This window comes from Clarias gariepinus, chromosome 13 (genome assembly GCF_024256425.1).
Source record: "Clarias gariepinus isolate MV-2021 ecotype Netherlands chromosome 13, CGAR_prim_01v2, whole genome shotgun sequence".
NCBI lineage: Eukaryota > Metazoa > Chordata > Actinopteri > Siluriformes > Clariidae > Clarias > Clarias gariepinus.
Window position 1 is genome coordinate 30,945,345 of NC_071112.1, and position 23,942 is coordinate 30,969,286.

At 37.6% G+C, this 23,942-nt stretch overlaps 1 protein-coding gene across 2 annotated transcripts; it reads right to left on the bottom strand.

Moving 5' to 3' along the window:
* Positions 1 to 125: 125 nt before the first annotated feature.
* gpr137c (G protein-coupled receptor 137c) lies at positions 126 to 23,515 on the bottom strand. Of its 2 annotated transcripts, none has more exons than XM_053510364.1 (7): positions 22,871 to 23,515; positions 10,812 to 10,861; positions 6,231 to 6,465; positions 5,720 to 5,869; positions 4,238 to 4,363; positions 3,917 to 4,041; positions 126 to 2,881 (listed from the first exon to the last, which is right to left on the bottom strand). In XM_053510364.1, the coding sequence occupies exons 1-7, from the start codon at positions 23,279 to 23,281 to the stop codon at positions 2,668 to 2,670; spliced, it is 1,311 nt and encodes a 436-aa protein (XP_053366339.1). In that variant the 5' UTR covers positions 23,282 to 23,515; the 3' UTR covers positions 126 to 2,667. The 2 variants fall into 2 exon arrangements, with proteins under 2 accessions (XP_053366339.1, XP_053366338.1); XM_053510363.1 differs by having other exon boundaries at positions 126 to 2,884.
* Positions 23,516 to 23,942: the final 427 nt, after the last annotated feature.

Consider the following 23,942-nt stretch of genomic DNA (forward strand, 5'->3'; position numbering starts at 1 on the left):
TAAATTTAAGAAAGAAAGGAAAGTATTTTTTTTTGTGTGTGTGTGTATTTGAGCAATAACTCATAGCTGCGTACTCCTACGCAAAACATTTCAGCCTTTCCCCAGTGAAATCAGACATTTTCAAAAACAGTGCAGTAATGTTTTATTTAATTTCTTTTTCTTGGTAGTGCTCACATTTTAAAACTATGAAAATGGATAAAAGGTATTACATTCATTGAAAACGAAAACAAACATTTAAAAGAAACCATAAAGGCTTTCCTGGTATTTTCAACAGAAAAAAAAGCAGATATGATGGATATTACTGAGCCACAAACGGAGCAGATACGCAAACTTGCAGACCATACGAAACAGAAAAGCGTTCCTGTGCAACATCTGTTGGTGAACGTAGCTGTGCCCTTTCACCTGGGTTTAAAACAAAGACGCAAATTGTTTTTTCTTACAAAACAAACATTCACAAACCCTGCAGAAACAAAGATAAAAACCAAACACATACAGTAAAACGTGTAAACAAAAACAAAAAAACAGTGCAGGATACCAACATGGGGAGGAAAAGGGAATGATAAATACAGTCATGATTGCCTTTAGTCACTGATTGTTGGTATTTTGTGTTTTTTCTGATAACCCTAAGTTATCAGACATTCACGGTTTTCCCCATTATCCAAGTTGTAGTCAGTCATAAAAACATGGTGTGCAACCTTTGCTTATTCAGTTTTGTGCTGTCATAATAAGGCTAAAGCAGCTTAAAAAAAAAAAAAAAAACTATCCTTGAATCTGCTTGGTGAGAAGGTGTTGATTAGTTTTGTATAATAGCAGCTCTAAAATATAATATGGCTCTGTCGTAACAGCTAATAAGCTAATTCACATGGCTGCGTGAGCTGGATGTGATGTAAACCAAATGGTCAGAGATTTGCCACAACATTATGACAACTCGCTTAATATTGAGTAGGTCACCCCTTTTGCCACCATACCAGTGATGCACTGTTTAGAGGAAAAATATTCAGCTTCTGGGTAACGACATTACACTGTGGGTGGCCATTTTGAAAATGGAGTTTCCTCTCTGCAAAGTTCCACTGTAGTTTACTTTAAAGAGCGAGTAAACCTGATTTAGGACTGTGGAAATGATTAATTATGCCAATTTTAAAGCATCCTTATAACCAGGGGCTTCCAAGCTAAATGGTGTCGCTGTACCAAAAAAAAAAAGAAGAAAGAAATTTTTTTTTTGTAAATCTTCTGTTGCAAAAATTTAAGAACACTTTGGACACAAACTGTATCTGATCAAAGGGAACGTTTCCTCTTTACTGTGAGGTGAAAGCTTTGGGTCAGTTAGTGAAAGGACCAAAGTGGGTCAGTCCTTATAAGTGTGTGCCAATAGTTTGGTCTCGGTTCAGTGACCCTTACTGAAAAATGGAGCGAGGAATTATGACCTGATAGGCATTATATTGCTTACACACGCAACAAAAAAAATTAAGGATAAACACATATCCATTTTTTATACTGTACAACACTAATATCAGAAACCCATATAATCAGCTGACACCAGACAGTGATCCACTTAGTAACGTTTTTTCTGCTTTGGGTTAAAATACAGTTTATCCAGATCGTGTATTAATTATATAGTTTTTAAAAATGCATACAGCCAGTTAGCGGCAGGTCTGAGAGCAGAAATGCCTTGTCGAGCTAACAAGTAGGCTAGAGTAACTTAAATAGCCACTCTTTAGGACTATGTTAGGCAGAAAAGCATCTCAGAATGAAAACATGTTGAGAAGTTCACATCGTGTACATTTTGAAACTGACAGCCGAGTTGTGTCACTGTCATGGGAATGCACAGATGCATATTCCTATTAAAGTGGCCAGTAAGTGTACAGTATCTTGTTAAAATAACTTTGCGTCCTGACCGGCTTTATATGTCCAGATTAGCCTCCTTTGTTGTGATACATTATTCCTAGTATGTGACTTCAAAATTTGAGATGATACTACGTTAAATTGACAACGTGACATTAAGGTGTTACGTAGCCCTGTGCAAAGATTAAGTAATGTTACGTAAAATAAAACCCAAAAACGATACAATGCAAAGCCAGGCTGTGTTACACCAGAGATACTTGGTATCATATTGGTGCATCCCTTAAAATTATATAGATATATAAAATGGCACCCATGTTGAAGAACATGCTTAGTAGTGAGATGTTAGTACCGTTAATTCTGTAACACATACAGTATACACTTATGTACTCATTCACAACTATAAAAATAGACCTTTCCAAGAACATCCATTCAAGCTTTATCCTTGCGTCCATTTTGGCACTAAGGAAGCATCTTTCCCATTTTGGCTACTTGGCCACGGTTCCTTCCAGGAGAACACTTTCCTACAGGGATCTCTGAGTGCATCAGTTTTAAGGTGTCTCGTCATGTCATTCATATGACCAGAAAAGCTGCAGGTAATCACCAAGTAGCCTGGGGAATTGTGCAGATCAGGGATCATGATTGGTCCACATGATAGTTGGATTCTTGGCAAAGTAGCAACATTGAGCAGACGTAGCACCAGCTGACCTTCCTACCACTTCATCTCGCTGTCTGGTCCCCCTTTCTTTTTTTGAAGTGCTAAATATTTGAAAATACAGGAAGGTTTAACATACTATACATATCTCCTGCACCAGTCATACTGGTTGGTCAGTTCTGTGGCGTGGGTGTGTTGTGAGTCTGAGGGGTGGAGTAGTAGTCCTGCGGGGTGGAGTAGTAGTTGTGGTGCTGGCTGATCTGGACGCTCCCATAGGAGAGGAGAAGTGGAGCAGTGGAGGTCTGGGGTCCGGTGAACGTAGAGCTGCTCGTCTTCTGGATGGAACCGTACCAACTCGCACCTAGCTGAGATGTTGAAGACACTGTACTACTGCAGCAAAGAGAAGGATAAGAGGAAGTTTTAGTGAAAAAAGTTGGTTATGATCTGACCTTGATAAGAGAAATAAAGCAGGGCTGGGTTGAATAGTGCAATGTTAAATTTTCATAACAGTTGACATCTACAGAATGTCTGCTTTGAGATGCATTTTCTGTAGATTTTTACCAAATCCTATATGTAATGATTTTGAATGAACATTTGTCTTAACAGAGCTCAGGGGTCACTTTATTTACACTCAGAACGGAGCACATGTGAACAGAACAGCTAGTCGTGTTACTGACTTTCTAAAACACACGTAACGACGTTTTCTTAAAGGCGTACATCCATTACACTAGAATAATGATATTGCAGGTGTATAGGTCTATATAGAATTATATAAAACCCTAGAAAATTTCCAATTTTTCTTTTAGCAGGGAAATGTTGCTTGTAACTAGAAATGAATAAACAAACAAAAATTGTATTTATATATATCTATATATCTATCTATCTATCTATCTATCTATATATATATATATATATATATATCTATATATATCTATATATCTATATATCTATATATATATCTATATATCTATATCTATATATCTATATCTATATATATATATATATATCTATATATATATATATATATATCTATTCATTAAAAAAGTAACAACAATTACTGTATAGCATTGTATAGCACTGTATAGCATTTAACTTTATGAAGTTATAGTATAATGATAAACAGCACTAAACAAAATGTGGCTAATCTTTCCATCTATGGTGTCTAAACTAGTAAACCCCTAAGGCAAAGCTGTTTTATCAAATACGTTAGATGTCATACATTCAAGTCAGTTGTAAGCAAAAATTATCCAACAACATCAAAGTGAAATGCTTTACACATTACAAGCATTTTCTAGCAGAAATGTTTTTTTAAATCAAAAAGACTTGTTGCCTGCTTTGTAGCGGTCACATATGTCTTATTTATCATTTCATGTTACCTAATCGTTTTTTCACATTACAATCAATTACTTTGTGCACACAAACCTTCCCCGTTCACTCCTGGAGCTGGCGCTTCTGGACAGGTCATCGTCGCTATCATAGCGCCTTGGATTGTCAAAGAAATACGCCCTGGAGTTGAAACTGTGACTGTGAATCATGCCGCCTGGTGCCTGAGAAAACACAAACATCTGTTCAATAGTGTGTCTCAGTGGGGTTTTCCACTTGACTGACTGGAGACTGATGTGACTCATTAATTCTGTCTGACAGGACTAACAGTTCTCCTGTGGAGAGCAGATTAAAAGGAGACATCACGAAGCACGATTATGGGTCAGGTAAGTTCAGGACGAGAGGAACTGGATGTCTCACCAGGTTCTGATTGCGCCTCTGAACTCTGAAAAACACAACGAGGAGAGTGGTGGGGACGAACTCCCAGAAAAACAGGACGATCCCGAACACCATGTAGGCCTTCCCGCTGATCTTCTCAACATCAGCCTGCATGTGAGCGCAAACACACACACACACACACACACACACACACACACACACACACAGATCAATCAGAGACGAACTGGATCTAATATGAATGAGACAAAGTAATGCCATCAAACTGGATTAGTCTAGCCATTGGATGGTTCTACATAGCGTAAATATGATTTTTCTTTTTTTACATTCTGTAGAGTCTCTATTAATATTTAGTAATATAATTTATCATTTTATATTATATTGATCATGAGGGCACCGCACAGCCGTGCTGATATTCAGCACAACAGCACTCCCTCTCAGTTACAATAAAACAATACAACAGTTTCACAAACACAATTTATCATCATCAGATTATAATTTGCTTCTTTATTTAACCAGTTATTTTGCTCCGTTAACTCATATACTTCCATGAGCGATAGTGTAATTAACTATCGAGGTAACGATCTGCTTAAACAACCAAAAAGTAGGCGGAGAGTATGACAAGTCATAAAACATACTGGGTTCGCTTAGAGGTGAGAAAAGCATACAGAGTATGACAGGGCATAAAACATAATGGGTTCACTCAGGGGTGAGACAAGAAAAGCAGACGACTATGAAACATTATGTAGATGCACCTGCAGTCGTGCATCTACATAAGACCAAACAAAGAGATGCTTACCTATGGTTAGTCTCTTGAGAACTGTAGAAAAACCAGGAATGTATAGTAAACATAATTACTAACCGCCCTGTTATTATTTTTTATAAACTAAGCAAAAGAAGTGTAAAGATAATGGAAAGTAATTTGCAAGAGAAAATGAATTATAATGGGAAAAAACTTGGTACAGATGACCTGGGCAGTCAGATGACGAGGTACATGACGTAACATAATATGATAGAAAAATGTAAACATAATGGGAGAATTGCTTATTTGCCTATAATGGGTTAATAATTTGGTAAGGAGAAAAAAAAACTAGGGGGGGAGATAAGGTGTGCATCCCTCCCCTTGTAAATTGTATATAATGAGTCTGCATGTAACTCAGCAAACGCCAGACAGTTTGCTCTTGATAATGCTTGGATTTACAACCTAAGCATTACAAGTGCGGCTTACTCTGGTTTTATTGCTGCAATAAATCCTGCTTACTTCATTCAGATCTGCGCAGAGTTCTGAGTCGTTCTTTAGTCCTTTTTGATTAGTGATACACCGTTTGTTTAATATTTTTAATTAGGGTAGTGGAAAATAAAAATCTCCCACAAAAGCAAAAGTTCAAAAGTCAACCATCAGCTGGAAAATTGATGCTTGGGATTCCCAAGGGCCAGTTTTTGGAACAGTAATAGTTTTTACTCAGCAGGAAAAGGAATTGACGGAAATATTGCTGGTGATGATACCTGGTCGGAGAAGGAGTACCAGCCGTAGCTGAATGGAGTGGCCCTGTCTTTTGGAGATACGGCCACTACGGCGAGATTATAACACGCTCTCGATGTGTACAACAGGACGACTGCTGCTCCGGTGGCTGTAGCCTGACACACTGATGTCCCCTTAAAGCACAAAAATGCATATGGACCATTAGATAACCAGACAACTGCGCATGTGTTTGAAATTCTCTTATAATTTTTATTAACTGTTTCATTCACTGACATCATCTGTATATAGAGTTACAGTACATACAAACCAAAGTATGTCTTTATACATATAATAAAAAGAGCATTTACAAAGCCATTCATTCCTCTTACCCAAGTGATGATCTATGCTAAACTGTTAGCTATACCCTGCTCGTACTTGTTACACAATAGTTATTTTCTGTCACACTAGGATTTTTTGTCATTTAAGCATCCTGACAAAAGGACATAGTTTCAGGTTTTCTGTAAATGATGGGAATTTCCTTCCCCATCATCCTACCTTAGACTCCAGATAAACGTTAGCTGAGGACATCTTGGCGAGTTTACAGAGGCAGATGGCGAGTGAGATAGCGCACAGCACAAATAGGCTGTCGTTGATAAGCACCCGAGCCAGAACTATGTGCTTTGCATCGCCGTCCTCCATATTCTTCTGGGTCAGCACCATCAGAGAGCATGTAACATTCACCACCAGGAAGAAAACGCTGATGAACAAGAAGGCCAACTTCAGGGGCGTCCTGTGCCAAAAACAGTTCAACTGATTTCAAACACTGGCATTATTGCTATTGTCAACACTTGCCCCAATTATTAAAACATAACTATATACGGTAATACTGCCATAGCAGCATGCATACCTTGTTTCCAGCTAGTGACGTTTATTATCTTGTCCTTTAATACATCTCTCAAGTTTGGAGATTTTTAAGATTGTGGCCAGTAAGGTGTACAAAAACAATGACTACCTTAACCTCAACTCAGAGATAATACATAGGGATGTTTCTGAACTGAATGATCAAAGCTCATCTCACTGTCCCAAATTGAAACTTTCAGCCTCTCTCAAATGCAGCACGGTGGTGTAGTGTCACATTGCACCTCCAGGGTCTGGGTTCGATTAACAGCCAGACTCTATTCCTGTCTGTGTGTGTGTGTGGAGTTTGCATGTTCGCCCGTGTTTGGTGGGTTTCCTCCGGGTACTCCGGCTTCCTCCCACAGCCCAAAGTTATGCAGCCTAGGCTAATTGGCGTTCCCAAATTGCCCATAGTGTATGAATGGGTGTGTATGTGTGTGCCCTATTTAAAAAAAATATTTAAAATAGGTAATTGAAAATAAACATTTATTAAAAGTTTGGTCAAACACCAATCAGGCACCAATCAGTCTGCAGTCTCCACCAGAATAGCGTGTTCTCCATCTGTATCAACCATCTGCTTTTGTTATGTTTAATTTGTTAGACTGCATTATTTGTCATTATCTCTTCATCTCAATCCGTGATCAACGATCCAACAATTCAATACAAAACAAACAGTTTATATATATATATATATATATATATATATATATATATATATATATATATGGGTCATTGACGGATAAGACTTTTTAATAGGCCAATTTTAAAATACCAAAAATATGGATATGTTTGGCCATTTTCTAAACATTTGAAATGTAGTGTACACCTGCCTTTATAAAGAAAAGGAAAAAAATTGTCATTTTAGTGTTTTTACACTAAAGTTAATAAAACATAGCCTTAAAAAAGTCATCTGGGGCGACCGTAATATATCTCAGAATTCACATTTTTATGTATCATTAAAACTAGTTGAACTCATATCAGTAAGTAGATAAACTGATGAAGAAAGATAAACTTTAGTGCCCATTCATTTTATGAAAACCATTATTTCACAAGTTTATTCTATAATATCAGAGTCTCCTTCATTATCCAGTTAAAATAAATGTTTCTCCCTATAAAAGGAATGGAAAATGTCTGAAGATAAAATATACAAATAATTATACTTTAACAATTAACTCTATGTATATAATTGATGTATAGGATATGAAAACTACAAATATAGGACATATATCTATCATTTAAAACATTTAGCAGTGGTCGCCCCACATGATACTCGGTCGCCCCATATGATGTTTTCAAGTTTACTCAAGTATAACAGGCTAACAGTTAGCCTCAGAAACCAAACTAGCTTCTTCTAGTGACAAAGCACTATCAAATTTATCATTAAAATATAGATTTGTGGAAAAAAATTATAATTCACAGTTTTGGGGTGGTCGCCCCACATGATGACCAAAAGTGACTACGACATCACAGCCGTTAAAAAACAGCTTTTTCTTACTATATGAGAGAGACTGATTTACTATACAGTTGAATCCAGGGGGTCTTCACTTGTGTCTGGCTGATGCAGTATCCCATCCTTGAGATGTTTTTTAAAATAAAGGTCCCAAAATTGTGGTTTGTTGATGGTCGCCCCGGATGAAATGGATAGAATCAACATAATTCGGACAACATTCGTTGGTATATCATGATAGAAATATATGAGCAAATGCTTTATAGTTTTGTCAATGGATGTTAAACATGTTTAAAATTATGCCAACTAGGATAAGGGATATATTTAAGTTGATTTAAAGTGTTTTTAAACCAGTTGTCCTAACTAAAGTCAAGGCCGGACGGTCGCCCCATATGGTGTTTTGGCACTTCGGATAGCAGAAAAATGATAAAAAAAACTTAAAAATTTGGAGAAGTAAGAGTGGTTTAGTAGGTAAAGAAGGTATAACAAGTACATTTTTATGTATTTTTTTGTTTTTTTTCTGCAAAATAAAATTAACCCGGACAGAAAAAGGGGGCGTCACGTCATTGACCCATATATATATATATATATATATATATATATATATATATATATATATATATATATATACACACAGACACAAACAGTATATCTATACACTCACCTAAAGGATTATTAGGAACACCACACTAATACGGTGTTTGACCCCCTTTCGCCTTCAGAACTGCCTTAATTCTACATGGCATTGATTCAACAAGGTGCTGAAAGCATTCTTTAGAAATGTTGGCCCATATTGATAGGATAGCATCTTGCAGTTGATGGAGATTTGTGGGATGCACATCCAGAGCACGAAGCTCCCGTTCCGCCACATCTCAAAGATCCTCTATTGGTGATCTGGTAACTGTGGTGGCCATTTTAGTACAGTGAACTCATTGTCATGTTCAAGAAACTAATTTGAAATGATTCGAGCTTCGTGACATGGTGCATTATCCTGCTGGAAGTAGCCATCAGAGGATGGGTACATGGTGGTCATAAAGGGATGGACATGGTCAGAAACAATGCTCAGGTAGCCCGTGGCATTTAAACGATGCCCAATTGGCACTAAGTGGCCAAAAGTGTGCCAAGAAAACATCCTCCACACCATTACACCACCACCACCAGCCTGCACAGTGGTAACAAGGCATGGTGGATCCATGTTCTCATTCTGTTTACGCCAAATTCTGACTTTACCATTTGAATGTCTTAACAGAAATCGAGACGCATCAGACCAGGCAACATTTTTCCAGTCTTTAACTGTCAAATGTTGGTGAGCTCGTGCAAATTGTAGCCTCTTTTTCCTATTTGTAGTGGAGATGAGTGGTACCCGGTGGGGTCTTCTGCTGTTGTAGCCCATCCGCCTCAAGCTTGTGGTTATTTCAGTCAAAGTTGCTCTTCTATCAGCTTGAATCAGTCGGCCTATTCTCCTCTGACCTCTAGCATCAACAAGGCATTTTCGCCCACAGGACTGCCGCATACTGTTTTTCCCTTTTCACACCATTCTTTGTAAACCCTAGAAATGGTTGTGCATGAAAATCCCAGTAACTGAGCAGATTGTGAAATACTCAGACCGGCCCGTCTGGCACCAACAACCATGCCACGCTCAAAATTGCTTAAATCACCTTTCTTTCCCATTCTGACATTCAGTTTGGAGTTCAGGAGATTGTCTTGACCAGGACGACATGCCTAAATGCGTTGAAGCAACTGCCATGTGATTGGTTGCATTAATGAGAAATTGAACAGGTGTTCCTAATAATCCTTTAGGTGTATATATATATTTATATATATATATATACATACACACACGCACACATACATACACACACACACACTCACACACACATACACTCGAACCTTGGATTACGAAAATAATTTGTTCCAGAAGCGGGTATTTAAAAAACACTCATAAATCAGTTTTCCCATAAGAAATAATTGAAACTCAAATTATTCGTTCCAAAGGTTAAAAAAAACCAAATACATAAAAAATTTATATCAAACATAAAGTAAAAATAAAACAAGTTTACGTGCACTTTACCTTTGAAAAAAGTACAAATAAATCCAGACAAATAAGTATTTCCGTTTATGCGCGCAGGCGCTGTGTGTGTGTGTGTGTGTGTGTGTGTGTGAAGCTAAAGCAAGAGGAGAGGAATAATCAGCCCCCCCCCCTTCTCATCTTCCACAGTAAACACAATGACAGGCTGATACAGAGAGAGAACAAATAGATCTTTAAACTCTCTAACGAGACTTACTTTCGCTTTACACGCGCGCACACACACGTGTTATAATAAACATACACACGTGCTGTACACACACGCATACAAACACAAAATAAAATATGTTTTACACGCACACACGGTCACAATGTTGTAGTAAACGGTACGCGCGCACAGGTTTCTTGATGTTGATTATACTAGTGAGACCCAGCAGGGGGGACGATTACCCACAATTCAGCAGCACAAGAGAGAGAAAAAACATTGATCACGTGATGCTCGGAATCAAAACAAGAATCACGTGTGCTAAAAATAAAAAACAATCTTTAAAAAAAATCTTTGCTTGTCTTGCGGAAAGCTTGCAAACCGCAATCCCAGGTTCCACTGTATATACATACACTCATATATACACACACATATATACACACACACACACACACAAACACACAGTATATAAATATCTCGCTGGGATTAACATAAGGAGAATGCCAAATGCCAATGTGAATGTTTCTTAACCATCTTGGTCATTTGAAATTTAGCACTTACTTGTATTTGCTGAGTTCCGGGGAATATTTAGCTTTGGCTTTACACATGATCTGTTGGAAGAAAGAGAGAGAAGGGACTGGATTAGCATGGTGCTTCTAGAAGGCCTTATTTGTTTTTCAAGGCTACATCAGAGCAGGCTAAGAAAGAACAGCGTAACTATAAACTACACCTGCACGATTTAATGATTTGAAAAATATCACATTGTGAAAACTTAAAATAATTAGAATACTTATTGTGATTTTATACGGAAAAATTTAATCATCAAATGTACTATTAAAATATTAAATCATGTTATTCGAGCTAACAGCTAAAACACAGGATGCTGTGTTAATAATTTTTACAAATATTTTAAAACACCACCTGCAGGATTATAGAGGAATTACAACATTGTCCCACCTGGAATTAATAATAATAATAGTTAAAAAAATTATACATACTTTAGATTTGAGTCAGTGTGGTAAAACATGAATTGCTAAACAAAAGAATTATGATACATCACTGCAACAAATTTGTCCCATCTATCTATACGAATGATAGAGATAAAGAGGAAGTTTACACATATTTATTTAGCACCTCAATAGTTAATATGTATTTAAAACAAATTCTTAAATAACTGACAAACCCTACATACATTCCTGACTATGTGTATTATTTTTAAAAAAACTGCACACTGATTAAAACTGGCCCACATTACGATTGTGTGTGTTAATTGTGCAGCAATTTTCTATCCTTACAGTTTAGAGCTAATGTGACACACAAAAAAGATCAATAAAGTTTGATGATCTTTAAACTGTTAATCACTATCATGATTTGGTAAAACCCTGATAACTGTCTGGTTCACAAACATGAGCGTTATCTGGAAAGACTGAGCAGATAAACCGGCTGACTGAGCAAACAGACTTTTATTTAGTGAGATTGGTACAGAACTGTTTAAAAGCTAACAAAATCCTGGCCCATCCTTAAAAAATAAAGCATTCTTCTTGTCCTATCTGCGGTTTTTACAGTGCAGCCAAGAGGTTGCTTAACTAGCATGGTGCAGTGAACTCATCCTGAACCGAGTCCACTATCTGCTAATAAAGACTACGGGGGATCCTGCACATATCCAGCACTGAGAGATTTATTTAAAGGACCTCTGCCTAAAATTTCCACATACAGCAAAGTTATTTAAACGCCAACAAATCTGCACACAGCCCCATTTATAAAAATGTTTTATTCAGAGCATGATGCAGTTAAATAAAATAACAGTAGGGCTATGCACCAAGTTCGATGTGCTGCACGTGTTCTGGATTGGTTTAATATTATATGAGTGTAATATATATGTTAGAACGGGAAAACAACGGTGAAAACAAATCTATTCCGTTACATAGCACGATTCTTGTGTTTCAAATTATGTATCGACATGCTGACTTAAAAAATCATTTTTTTTAATTCTCACTTAACAGTCTATTTTTAAAATTACAGTATGTTTTAATTTACACATGTTTAAAGTCAAGGTGGTGAAACATTGCTGTTCCTTTATGATCCTATAGGTGGTGCACTCTAAACTATTCACACATTGGCAGGAAACACGGCATCCTGTGTGATAGAAGAAAATAATAAGCTAATTTGAGTATTTTAACAAAGTCTTTAAAAATAATTTATATTGAATCCAAATTCTATAAAATTGGAGAATTCTTTGGAGAAGTTGCTCTAGAAGTACGTTTTTGTACCAGTCTTTAATCCCGCCTGTGTTCTTAGGCAAAATTCAACTCCCTTGTCTAAGAAACATCTCCGACATGTGAATGGTCTCAGGATGCTTTACTATTGCCATGACACCGGACTGATGCTAGCGCTCCTCACACCTTAACACATTTCAAGAAAAAAATTGCAACTTTGATCTGTTTTTCCTTTTTTTACTTTTACATAAAAGGTACAGCAGATCAGATCAAACATGCAATGCTACAAAATTGACAATATTCTCATTTGCATGTGGTTAACCATTGCCCAAAAAAAATCCAAACAGGGAAGAGAGAAACGAGACACTTTTCACAACCTGTTTCTCTTTCCTGAGCGCAACAGAACTAGGATGTTTTTATAACACTTTACTTTCACAGGGATGTATATAAATTAATTTAGTAAATCCTAAAAATTTTTTTGTGAATTATTTAATAATAAATAATAATAATAATAATAAGAAGAAGATCTGATGCACAGCGATGCAAAACAGGTTAGTACATAATGGACTACACATAATTTTCACATCTAATTTTCTTCTATCATAATTAGCATGCTTACACAATCAAAATCACATGACAAACCCCATGATGTATTCTGCAAATAGCAAAAGCTGTTGGATAATTGAAGCGTGCAATAAATTTACCAAGCAATGTCATGGCACAGCTGATTTATATTTAGTGATGCCTGCACAAATACTCCAAAACTGGCAGATCTTATATATTAAAAACTTTGACTACACTGTTAAAAAATGTCTCCTAATAACTGTCATGCTTATATAAACAAAATATTTTGTGACTAGATGAATGATAATATGCACAAGGCTTTTTGGGATTGTAAAGGAATAAAATAAATACAGTGCAGAAAAGTGATATTTTTGTTGAAATGTGAGAAAAAAAAGCTAGATGCGAGATGAAAAAAAACTATTTTAATATTTTTCACTTTATTTTGATTGAAAAGTTACTTTTTTAAAAACATTATTACAATTTTAAAAAAAAATTATATATATATAAATATATTTTGTTCTAGCTACACAGGATGCTGTGCTGTGTAAATACACTGCACCACCTGCAGGACAATAGAGGAACTGCAATATTGTACTATATTAAATGCAAACATACCAATTGAAATTTCAGTTTAAACATACTGGATTTTGTAGTCAGTGTGCTGATACATGAATATCACATATAAAAGAATCATGTTCCAAAAATTAAATTTTCCACCTTTATTTGTTTAACACCACTCTAAAATCAGTGTAGCAAAAAGATTTTCTGTTTTTTTTATGCATTTATTTTGGAATGATCGTCATGTTGTAACTAAATATTTTACAAATACATTTTAGTAATCATTTAAATATTAATTCATTTAAATGTTTATACATTTACTGTGATTTTTCTGAGGTAAAATGTAAGCCTTTTGAATGCAGCTCACCCTTCAGAGCGCCTCGGCAACCGCGGACAAACACGCTCAACTCTTTTAGGAGGTGCCATTACTTTTGTCCTAATGGCTCAGCTTATTTGTTTCATTTATGGATTTGTTTTGAATCACTTTCTTCCTGGTGAATACAGCATTTCTTGTACAAGAGCTCCTGCAAACGATTAGAAGCTTAATAAACGAGGCTGTACGGTCTGAGGGAAAAAGGTTTAGCTTGTGGTAAAAGGGAATCATTTATCATGCCAAGGTCCCCCCCCCCCCGCCCCCTCAAAAAAAAGGTTAGTTAGGATGATCAAGATTAGATATGCAAACCCATATCGCATGCTGTTGCTACAGTGCAAACTCAACTCTTTTTTTGAGCTATTTTTTTGCTCATTAAAAAACTGTCCCAAAATAAACAGTAAAGTATAGTGAAGTCTCAGTCTTCCTAAAAGTGAGAGAGAGAGAGAGAGAGAGAGAGAGAGAGGGGGGGGGGGAGAATTCCCCTGAGCATTTTACTTTCACTGAGTGAGAGCTGGTTTAGCTCCACACACACACGGTCAGCAGCTGAATGTGAATTTCTGTCGCCATTAAAAAGTCACCCAAAGCACGAGATTCAAAAAGAGCCAAAAAGAGGAATTAATGAACTATGAACACAGAGAGTGTGTGTGTGCGAGCGAGTTAGTGAGTAGGCCAACGAGTAAGTGCCGGTCAGCGAGTCAGTCCAGCTCATTGGTGAGTAAATTAGTCAGGAACTGGGTTAGTCAGTCAGTCAGTGAGGGAGTTGGTCAGTAAATCTGTCTTTATATTGTTCTGAGAATCAGACTGTCACAGTGTGTGAGTTAAACTGTCAGTTAATCATCCAGTTTTATTGCTCAGTAAATCATTGCATTAGTGAAATGGTCAGTGATTCAGTTAGTTGGTCAGTGAGTCAAACAGTCAGTCAGTGAGTGAGTGAGTCAGCCAGTGTACTGGTCAGTAAGTCATTAAATGTGTCAGTCAGTGAACTAGTCATTGACTCATTCAGTAATTTGGTCAGTAAATTAGTCAGTCAGGAGGTTGGTCAGTGAGTCAATCAGTCAGTGTATTGGACATGAGAGAATAAATTGGTCAGTGAGCCAGTCAGTGAGTCAACCATTCAGTGCACTGGTCAGTAAGTCAGTCAGTAAGTCAATGAGTGATATGATAAGTGAATCATTAATGCAATGTATTGGTCAATAAGTCAGTCAGTGAGTCTGTCAATGAGTCAACCAGTCAGAGACTCAATGAGACATGACAGACGGTCATCATATTGGTCAGTGAGTAATTTGGGCAGTCAGTTAATTTGGGCAGTCAGAGCAAATCCTCTCTTAATGCATCCAGATCAGACTTAAAAAAAAAAAAAAAAAAAGAAAGAAAAAGAAAAATGCACATTATCTGTTTATTCTGGAGTGTTTTATTCATATGCGGTTTACATCCTTAATATAAATACTTTAATGAAATCAAAACTTCTTCACCCAGGATCATTCAAACACAGCCACTGAGAGAAAAGGAAGAGGCCCAGCCTAAGCTCACAGCGTCTCATTATCCAAAAATACAGCGCTCTGTGCACTCTACAACATGACGACAAGGAAGAGGAAGAGCGACAGAAAGAGAGAGAGAGAGAGAAACCGTGGTGCTCAGCATCACATGACAAACATAACACATTAACACACGACGCAATGTCACACAGCAATGTGAGATTCTGCTGCTTCTTTTTTTTGATCAAGGTAAACAACTTTGCGTGTCTTTCTCTCTGTCTCTGGCACTTTATTACTGTATCTAATACGTATAATCATTCACATCCCCACTTGTTGGAAATAATGAACATTTTAGCAAGCTTGCATTAAAAAAATAATAATAATCTTATAAAAAAAAAATCAACTGATAAAATGTCTTTTGGCCTATAGGTTACGCCCAACCCTTCCTACCTCCCAACATCTCCCCTTCAAACATGCACCATCTGACATGTTTACAGGATCCAAGTCATTATTTCCTGTTTGCCTCCTGAGTAATCGGGGGGGCTTCTGCAAAGCCTGACTCACGAGACTGAGAAGCTAAGAGGATTTAACCTTGGCTCTCTTCCAGTTTTACTTCTGTTTGAACATGATAGCCTGTCTGACTGTGTACGCACATGAAACGTCCACATGCTCATGTCTCAGAACCCTAAGAAGACAAGCTCCAATCACAAAAAGCCTGAGAGTGATCAAAAATCAATACATTCATCCAGAGTAAAAAACTCGACTGTCGCATATGAAGGTGTCGGTCACTGTGTGAAGGTCGAGGGCTGACAGACTGAGTAACGATTATTAGCTCAGATTGGACAAACTTTTTACCATGCCACTTTACACACAGCTGGAGTTTAATTAAAGAAATGGCAAGAGTCTCAGAAAACATTTGGAAAAGGGTCTCCTCTCTTTAGGACTGCAACTAACGATTATTTTAATAATCGATTAAACTGTCTGTGTTTTTTGTGTTACTCCATTTTTATTTTATTATAAAAATGGAGTAACACAAAAAACACAGACATGTATGCTTTACATCTGTCAAATTTATACAGTGGAAACTTGGATTACGAGCATAATTCGTTCCGGGAGCGGGCTCGTATTCCAAAACACTCGTAAACCAAATACATTTTTTAAAAACACTAACGAAATCACTGCTGTAAAGTAAAAATAAAACGAATTCTACAGAGCAGTGTTTCTGTGTAAAAATAGTGTGTGTAAAGGTGAAAGTAGGAGAGGTCTGTGTGTGTGTGAGGCACGGTGTCCAATGACGCGTGAAAACGCAACATTGCTCATTTTCTTCTGAAGCATGGTGGTGGTAGATCATGGGTTTGGGTTTCTTTCTCTAGCAAGGACAAGGGAAACTGATTGGACGCACAAATGAGACCACCCTACTGTAGATGAATAACCTGTTTTAGTCTGCAAAAGACTTGAGACTGGGCCTGATGTTCAACCCAGCAACAGAACAACAAGCTTAAACATATTAATATTAAAGAAGCTGATTGTGTTATTCGAAGCCTGGACGGACCCTAATCTTATTAAGGAAATGTAACAACAATTGAGCCTTGTCTAATAAGTTTATTTAAGATAACCTAAGTTTCAATTTGAAATACTACAAATTGCAAGGGGGTGGACATTTATGCTAGGCAGTGTTTGTCTCATTGGCACTTAGTATTCTCAAATTGTCCAGATATTTATTGAGGACTTCTTAGTTCTTGCAGAAGTCGCTTTATCTCTGTTGGTCACACAACCCAGCCAAAAAGTAGTAGCTGAAGATAACCTTAAGTGCAGAAATAAAGGAGAATACGTGAATGTAATATATATAGGCACCCCTTAATATCATTTGCACTCTAGTTACTGGATTATGGTACGTCTTCTGACCATGAAATGCATTAGCATTTAAATATAGTTATTTACCAAATAACAGTTTTGTTAAAAAAGTAATTTGGAAAATGTTATATATTACTATATATTTATTTATTATATATGTTTTTTTACTTTTATTTTATTTATTTATTTTTAATCATATACAGTAGGGATGGAAACCTCAAGAAACCATGATACAATATCATAATACTCAGGTTCTGATTCAGTTTATTTTTCGATTCTATTTGCATCTCGATTTTTATAAATATCCAATTTTTTCCCCTATTTTGTCACAATTTTTAACAAACTCCGCAAATAATGAAGAGCCCACCAAGCTTGGGGAGACGAGCAGACACCACGCATACAGAACGAAGGCAAGATTCGAACCCCAACCCTGGGCATCGCTAAAATAGATAATTTAAGAAACCACCGTCGGAATCAAATATGTCTTTGTTGTCCGCCCCCCTACAGTTTAATGTTTTTCTGTTGAGTTTTATTGGAATAAAATTAAAAAAGGAAGGAAATATACTCCAGAAGTGCAAAAATGCCCTAAATGACTCTCTACTGTATACCTGCAACATCTTCAATAACATGATATAAAAGACAGACCAATAAGATACAATATAACAATTTATCAGCACAGACACAGTATCATATTCCTTTATACACACTCTCTCTGTATGTGTGTGCCATAGGACTGGGAATGAAAACAACATTCCAGCATGTTCTAACAAACCACATTTACAGCCGTGTGTGTGTGTGTGTGTGTGTGGGTGACGTGACACTCTCATCTGGCTATACAAATCCTAGTAATGATGTTCAATAATAATAGTAATGTTCCTTATGCAGGGTTGGCATGTGTGATGTTTTAAAAACATCAGAAGTAGACAGTTCTATTTATGAACCGTTGGTTCTGGATCATTGACCCGGCTAAACGTTATGATAAATGAATTACTACATTTTCTTTCGCTGACTCACCGTCTCTACAATGCAAAACCCCGAACATTTTTAAATAGAGTGAGTTCAAGGCCAGTTCTAACGGAGGTAATTCTTTTTGATCAAGATGATTTTATGAAAAGTAGTAGAGAATTATAAGCCGTTCAATATGATGCTGATGTTGATACTGATCGCACAAACAAATTATCATAACTCTAAAAAGATGCATTTTCTACCAGGTTCAGAAAGAACTTCTTTCTCTAGGACTGTCGGAAAGTTTCGATATGAGGTTTGTGTGGGTACGGGAATTTTTTTTTTTGGAATATCAGGCTGTTTTGTCCAAAACCTTGGTCTATGCTTTAATTAACAGTGAGCCATTTTCACTTTGGAGGGGAGACTGGGCCACAAAGCTGCCAGTATAACCAGCATTGAATGTCAACGTTTTAGAGCTAAAAAGTGCAATAATATGCATAAGGGCTTTTAAAACCTACTAATAATAGACATACTTTTTTAGCCAAGTACAAGTACATGAAACAACAAGTGGAGCCAAGTTCCAATTAATGTAAAATGATTTCACAGCTCATTTATATCCCATAATTATTTGATTCACACAACACATTATCACACATCAATTGGTGCCTTTTCTTCTACAGATTAGGAAAACATGGTGAAGATGAAAATAACCAAAAGCTTTTTTCTTGCCTTCATTTTGAGCCTGTGGCATTTACTGCACATCAGCCTACGAGGTGCATCTCCTCACTCCTGTTACTAGTTTCATACAACTAAATAACGAACAGCAATTATATTCCAGCAACACACATCCCCCCATATAATCATTCTCCTTTGGTGAGTTGTTTTTGTTCCTGATCAGTATGAGCAACTACAATCCAAACGAGTCAACAAAAATTCCCTTAAAGTTTCAGAGGCAACCAGGAACGCCAATTCGTGCAGGTTTTACTTGCTATTCTGAGACACAGTCTGTTCCTGTGCACTCGCTGGTCCAGATTTCTTTTTGAATAGGAACGGATGGTGGCTTTTTTTTTCTTTTTCTTTTTTGAGCGACACACACACACACACCCCCTTTGTGTCAAGCCTGCAATAACAGCCACGATGACGTGATGCTCTTGCATCGGCTACTGCACTGCCTGAGGCTATAAAAAAACCCAGAGAGTTTTCACTAGACGCCCAGACGAGCACAAAAATAAAAACATGTCCTCGTTTTGCTGTTTGTGCTAAGAAGTTGGAAGTCGGAGAGAACACAATGCGCATCAGTACAGAGCCGGTCAGTCAGGTTTTACTTGGCCAGAACGCGTGGCACAGAAACGCTAAATAAGCAAGTCCTGACTGATACCTGGGCTGCAAAAGAGGTCACAAAGTGAGAAAGGAAAGTTATCCGATTTGGCAGTATTTATATTTCAGATAGCTCGCAGGACACACACACACACACACACACACTACATGCAATTTGGGAACGCCAATTAGCCTTAATCTGCAGGTCTTTGGACTGAGGGATGAAACTGGAGTACCCGGAGGAAACCCACCAAGCACGGGGAGAACATGCAAACTCCACGCACACAGAGACGGGAATCGAACCCGGACCCTGGAGGTGCAAGTCGACAGTGCTAACCACTACCCCATCGTGCCGCCAATCTCTCCAAAAGCTGCTCAGCACTGTTGTACCGTGTAACGCAATTCAATTCGACCTAACAGAATCTACTAGCAAGAAATATTTTGCGTAAGCCTGAACCTCTCTATTAACTTTGGCATTAACATTTGTAGATTAGTAGATAAATTTTAATGTCCAGCTACAAAGTGAACCTCCAAGCATTGTGCAAAGAAGCCTGTAATGAAGACATACTGATAAACCCGTGACATTTCACAATACTACAAATGCCCGAGAAAAGGACTAGACCCTTTGTGAGATCAGATCGTCAGATTTCCACACATTTCACGATTTACACGTCACAGGCTTCTTTATCATCAGGCCAAGACTATGATTATGAGTCCAAAATGATGTGTTAGGCTTCCTTTGTAATATCAGTGCATTGGCTTTTTTTTGTGTTGTGCAAAAGCATCATAGGCTGTGTTCAGTACCAGGCACTAAAACTACAGGGAAATGTTTAAACATGCATTTTGTAAACTCATTAACCCTTTGCTTAGCCGAGAGCACAAAAGTCATTAAACTTGTCTGAAGACGTCATTAATGTATTAATAAAAGTGTACAATATAATAACAGATTGCATAATATAATAGTATTATATAATGTATAGTTGCATAAACAACAGGTAAAAGAAATTATTATTTTTAATATGCAATTTTGGCTTTGCAAGAATCTGTGTTAAAGTACCACAATATACATACACATGAGGGGTGTTCAAGTCAAAGCAGGACTTTTGATTGCAATGAGTATCAGAACGCAGGACTGAGAGTAAAAACTCCCCGTATTTCTGTATATAATCCCCTGCTACACTAATGCACTTATCCCAGTGTTTCTCCATCGAGATAAAAATGAAGTCTGTCGTTTTCTTTACTTACAATTAAAGCAGCACAAATGATGACCCACTTTATCAAATTAATTATATTTATTATTATAGAGTATATGGTCATTCACATTGAAAGGTTTTAAGCCAAATAAGGCTTAGAAAAATAAACTGCATATAAAATAAAGTCAATTGACTTTATGCATGGGATTTATTTTCCAGTTTATCCCTGGGCTCAGAAGTTTACCCCTGCTGTAAATAATTCAAAAAGGTTGATGATGTCAGTCCAGATGTTTTTGTAAAGAGACTGAAAAGCCTATCGGTTAGCAGCTATTATGCTGAAGAGCAAAGCATTCACTAATGGTGCTCCTTTCCTCTCCATGAATAAATACCAGCCTTGTCAAGATCAAATTTCAAAGCCTGAGCTCGGCCTATGAAACCAAGAGTTTGAAAACAATGTACATTTCTTTTATTTCATTATTTTTTACAATCTTCGTTAGTGCTGATAATCAATCACCATGTATAATACTCAAAACACAGATACGCCCACCATGATAACGTGCTAGGAATTTCCGACTAATCCAAAGCGTTTAAAGCACTATATGTTGAGATTTAACTTGATTATGTGACTATCTAATACCCCAAATAATATTTGTTCCCCCCCGCCCCCCCCCCCCCCCGCGTCTGATAAGAAGAATATTTCAGGGCAAAATATCCGACTCATCATCTACCGTATTTGATATAGAGTAATAAAATAAACCACTCTCCGTGTGTGGTTTTGAAGAGACAGTGTGGTGTGATACATCCGGATGCAACATGGGGGTAATGTTACTCCCGTAAATCTTTTTTGCTTTCTATGACAGCATCTTACACCATGGTAATTTGTAAGTACAGTGGTACAGTACCTCGACATACAAATTTTCACCTGGATGTCATGGGCTCTACTCAACAGGAAGTCAGTTATTGTGGGTTGTTTGCAAAACGCACCAAACGTAATTTAATATACTCCTCCTATGGGGATTCATACAATCCCTATCAAACTAGACAGTATATTCTCAAGACACTAAAAATGCAAAATAGGCACTGGATTTTCGACATCTCAAACAGTTCAGACGGTTTTATGCTTTAAACTTATGCCAAAAATACTGAGTGACGTCATACTGAGTGACGTCATACTGAGTGACGTCATACTGAGTGACGTCATACTGAGTGACGTCATACTGAGTGACGTCATACTGAGTGACAGTTTTTCCCCAGTATCCGGGGATTTTTAGAGGTCTTAACATGCTTAAAAAGCTCACGTTGTTTGGTGCGCCTGGGCAGCGATGGTGCAGGTGCTTGGGCCCGCTCATTGTTGCTTTACAACTACAGTATATTAATATTCTTACTGTGACAACTAATACTTTTATTAATAATATTAATATTAATAATACTCCTATATCAATTACTGCTAATACTTTTCCTACTCCTACTAATAATGCTAATGAAAAACAAAAAAATACTCCATTTACTGGTAGTGATAGCAATAATAATAATAATAATAATACTCCTACCGCTACTACTAATAGTATTAAGAATAAAAATATTCTTACTGCAACAACTAATACTTGTAATATACTATTATAGTAATATATAATTAATATACATAACATATAAACTTATTATATTCCTATTTTGACTACTACTACAAAAACTAATCAAAAATAATACTACTTCTACTACCAATATATATATCTCATCTCATATTCTCATTTATTTCCCTTCAGATTAATTTGACAGAGTATTTGGCACATGTTTTATGCCTTTCTTATTGAGTCCGACCCATCATTCCCTGGCACTGAGGATACCCTACTTCTCCAGTGACTGGGGTTTTATATGGGCAAAGGGTTTGAAGTTAAGGGCCTCGTCCAAAAGCCCAACAGTCCGGAGGTTACGGGGCTTGAACCCAGAGCTTTGACCTTCTGTGTTAAAAATGCCTCAATACTCATTATTATTATTATTATTACAACAACAATGATGATGATGATGATGACAGTGCTACTCCTGACACTAGTGCAAGAAATAATTGTTTTGTGTCAGTGTGTAGTTAGTTTGTGCAGTGTATGTGTGTGTGTGTGTGTGTGAGGACCTGGGCGAAGTAGAGGTTGAGGAGGCAGAGGGTGCAGAACTGCAGGCACACGGGGAAGCTGTAGAACAGCCAGAAGGGCAGCGGGTGCAGCTGGCTCGCCTGGGCCATGTTGTTGAAGTAGAAGGAGAAGAGAGTGGTCCTGAGGGCCGACCAGAGCAGACACAGGAACAGGAAGACACTCCGGTAGCTCAGGCGCTTGTGTCCGTGGTGCAGGATGAGCCAGAGCTGCGAGTAGATGAACAGGAACAGCAGCGAGTACAGGAGCGCGTGCACGGCCGTGAGCGCCAGGTCCGAGACCACGGCGGAGGCGCCTTCATCCTCCTCCTCATCCTCATCATCATCACCACCACCACCCTCACCTCCGGCCGTCAGAGCGCCGAGCCGAAACAGCTGCTTCTCCACCGACAGCATGGCGACCAATTAACCAATTAAACACGTTAACGCGCTTTAACGATCATTAAAACATCCGCAAACTTCTCATAGATCGGACAAACGTCATGACAAAGTTGCACGTAAAACTCTAACAAACAGCGAAAACTATCTGTTTAATATCGGATGAGAGATTAAAAGCGGACAAGCCAAAGGAAAGAAAGAAACAAACAAAGAATTAAATCTAGAGAGGAAACAAAAATGAGCTCGTTGCAAAAAAACAACTCCAGCTGAAAAAAAAAAAAAACGCAATCAGCTGGGGTGCGCTGCAGTTCAGGACACGCCCCTCGTCCAATCAGCTGGAGAACGCTCCGGTTCAGGACACGCCCCTTGTCCAATCAGCTACCCCACGCTCCAGATAAACCCCCACGTCTTGACCAATCAGAAACCTTCTAATGCTTGTGCCCCGCCTACGTAAATACGCTAGGAAACTGATGACTCCATAACGCCATTTTGGATCCGAACGCAACCCTGAATGTTTACGTGTTTAGAGCCAAAATGTCGGTTAAAATTTTAAACCTCCTCCCACTGAATATATCATTGGTTATCGCTAAGTCCCGCCTCTAATTTTGATTGGCTGTGAGAGTGTGTGATGTTGGTTGAATCCCAAATAGTCTGAATTGTGGATGCGGAGTGCGCTACA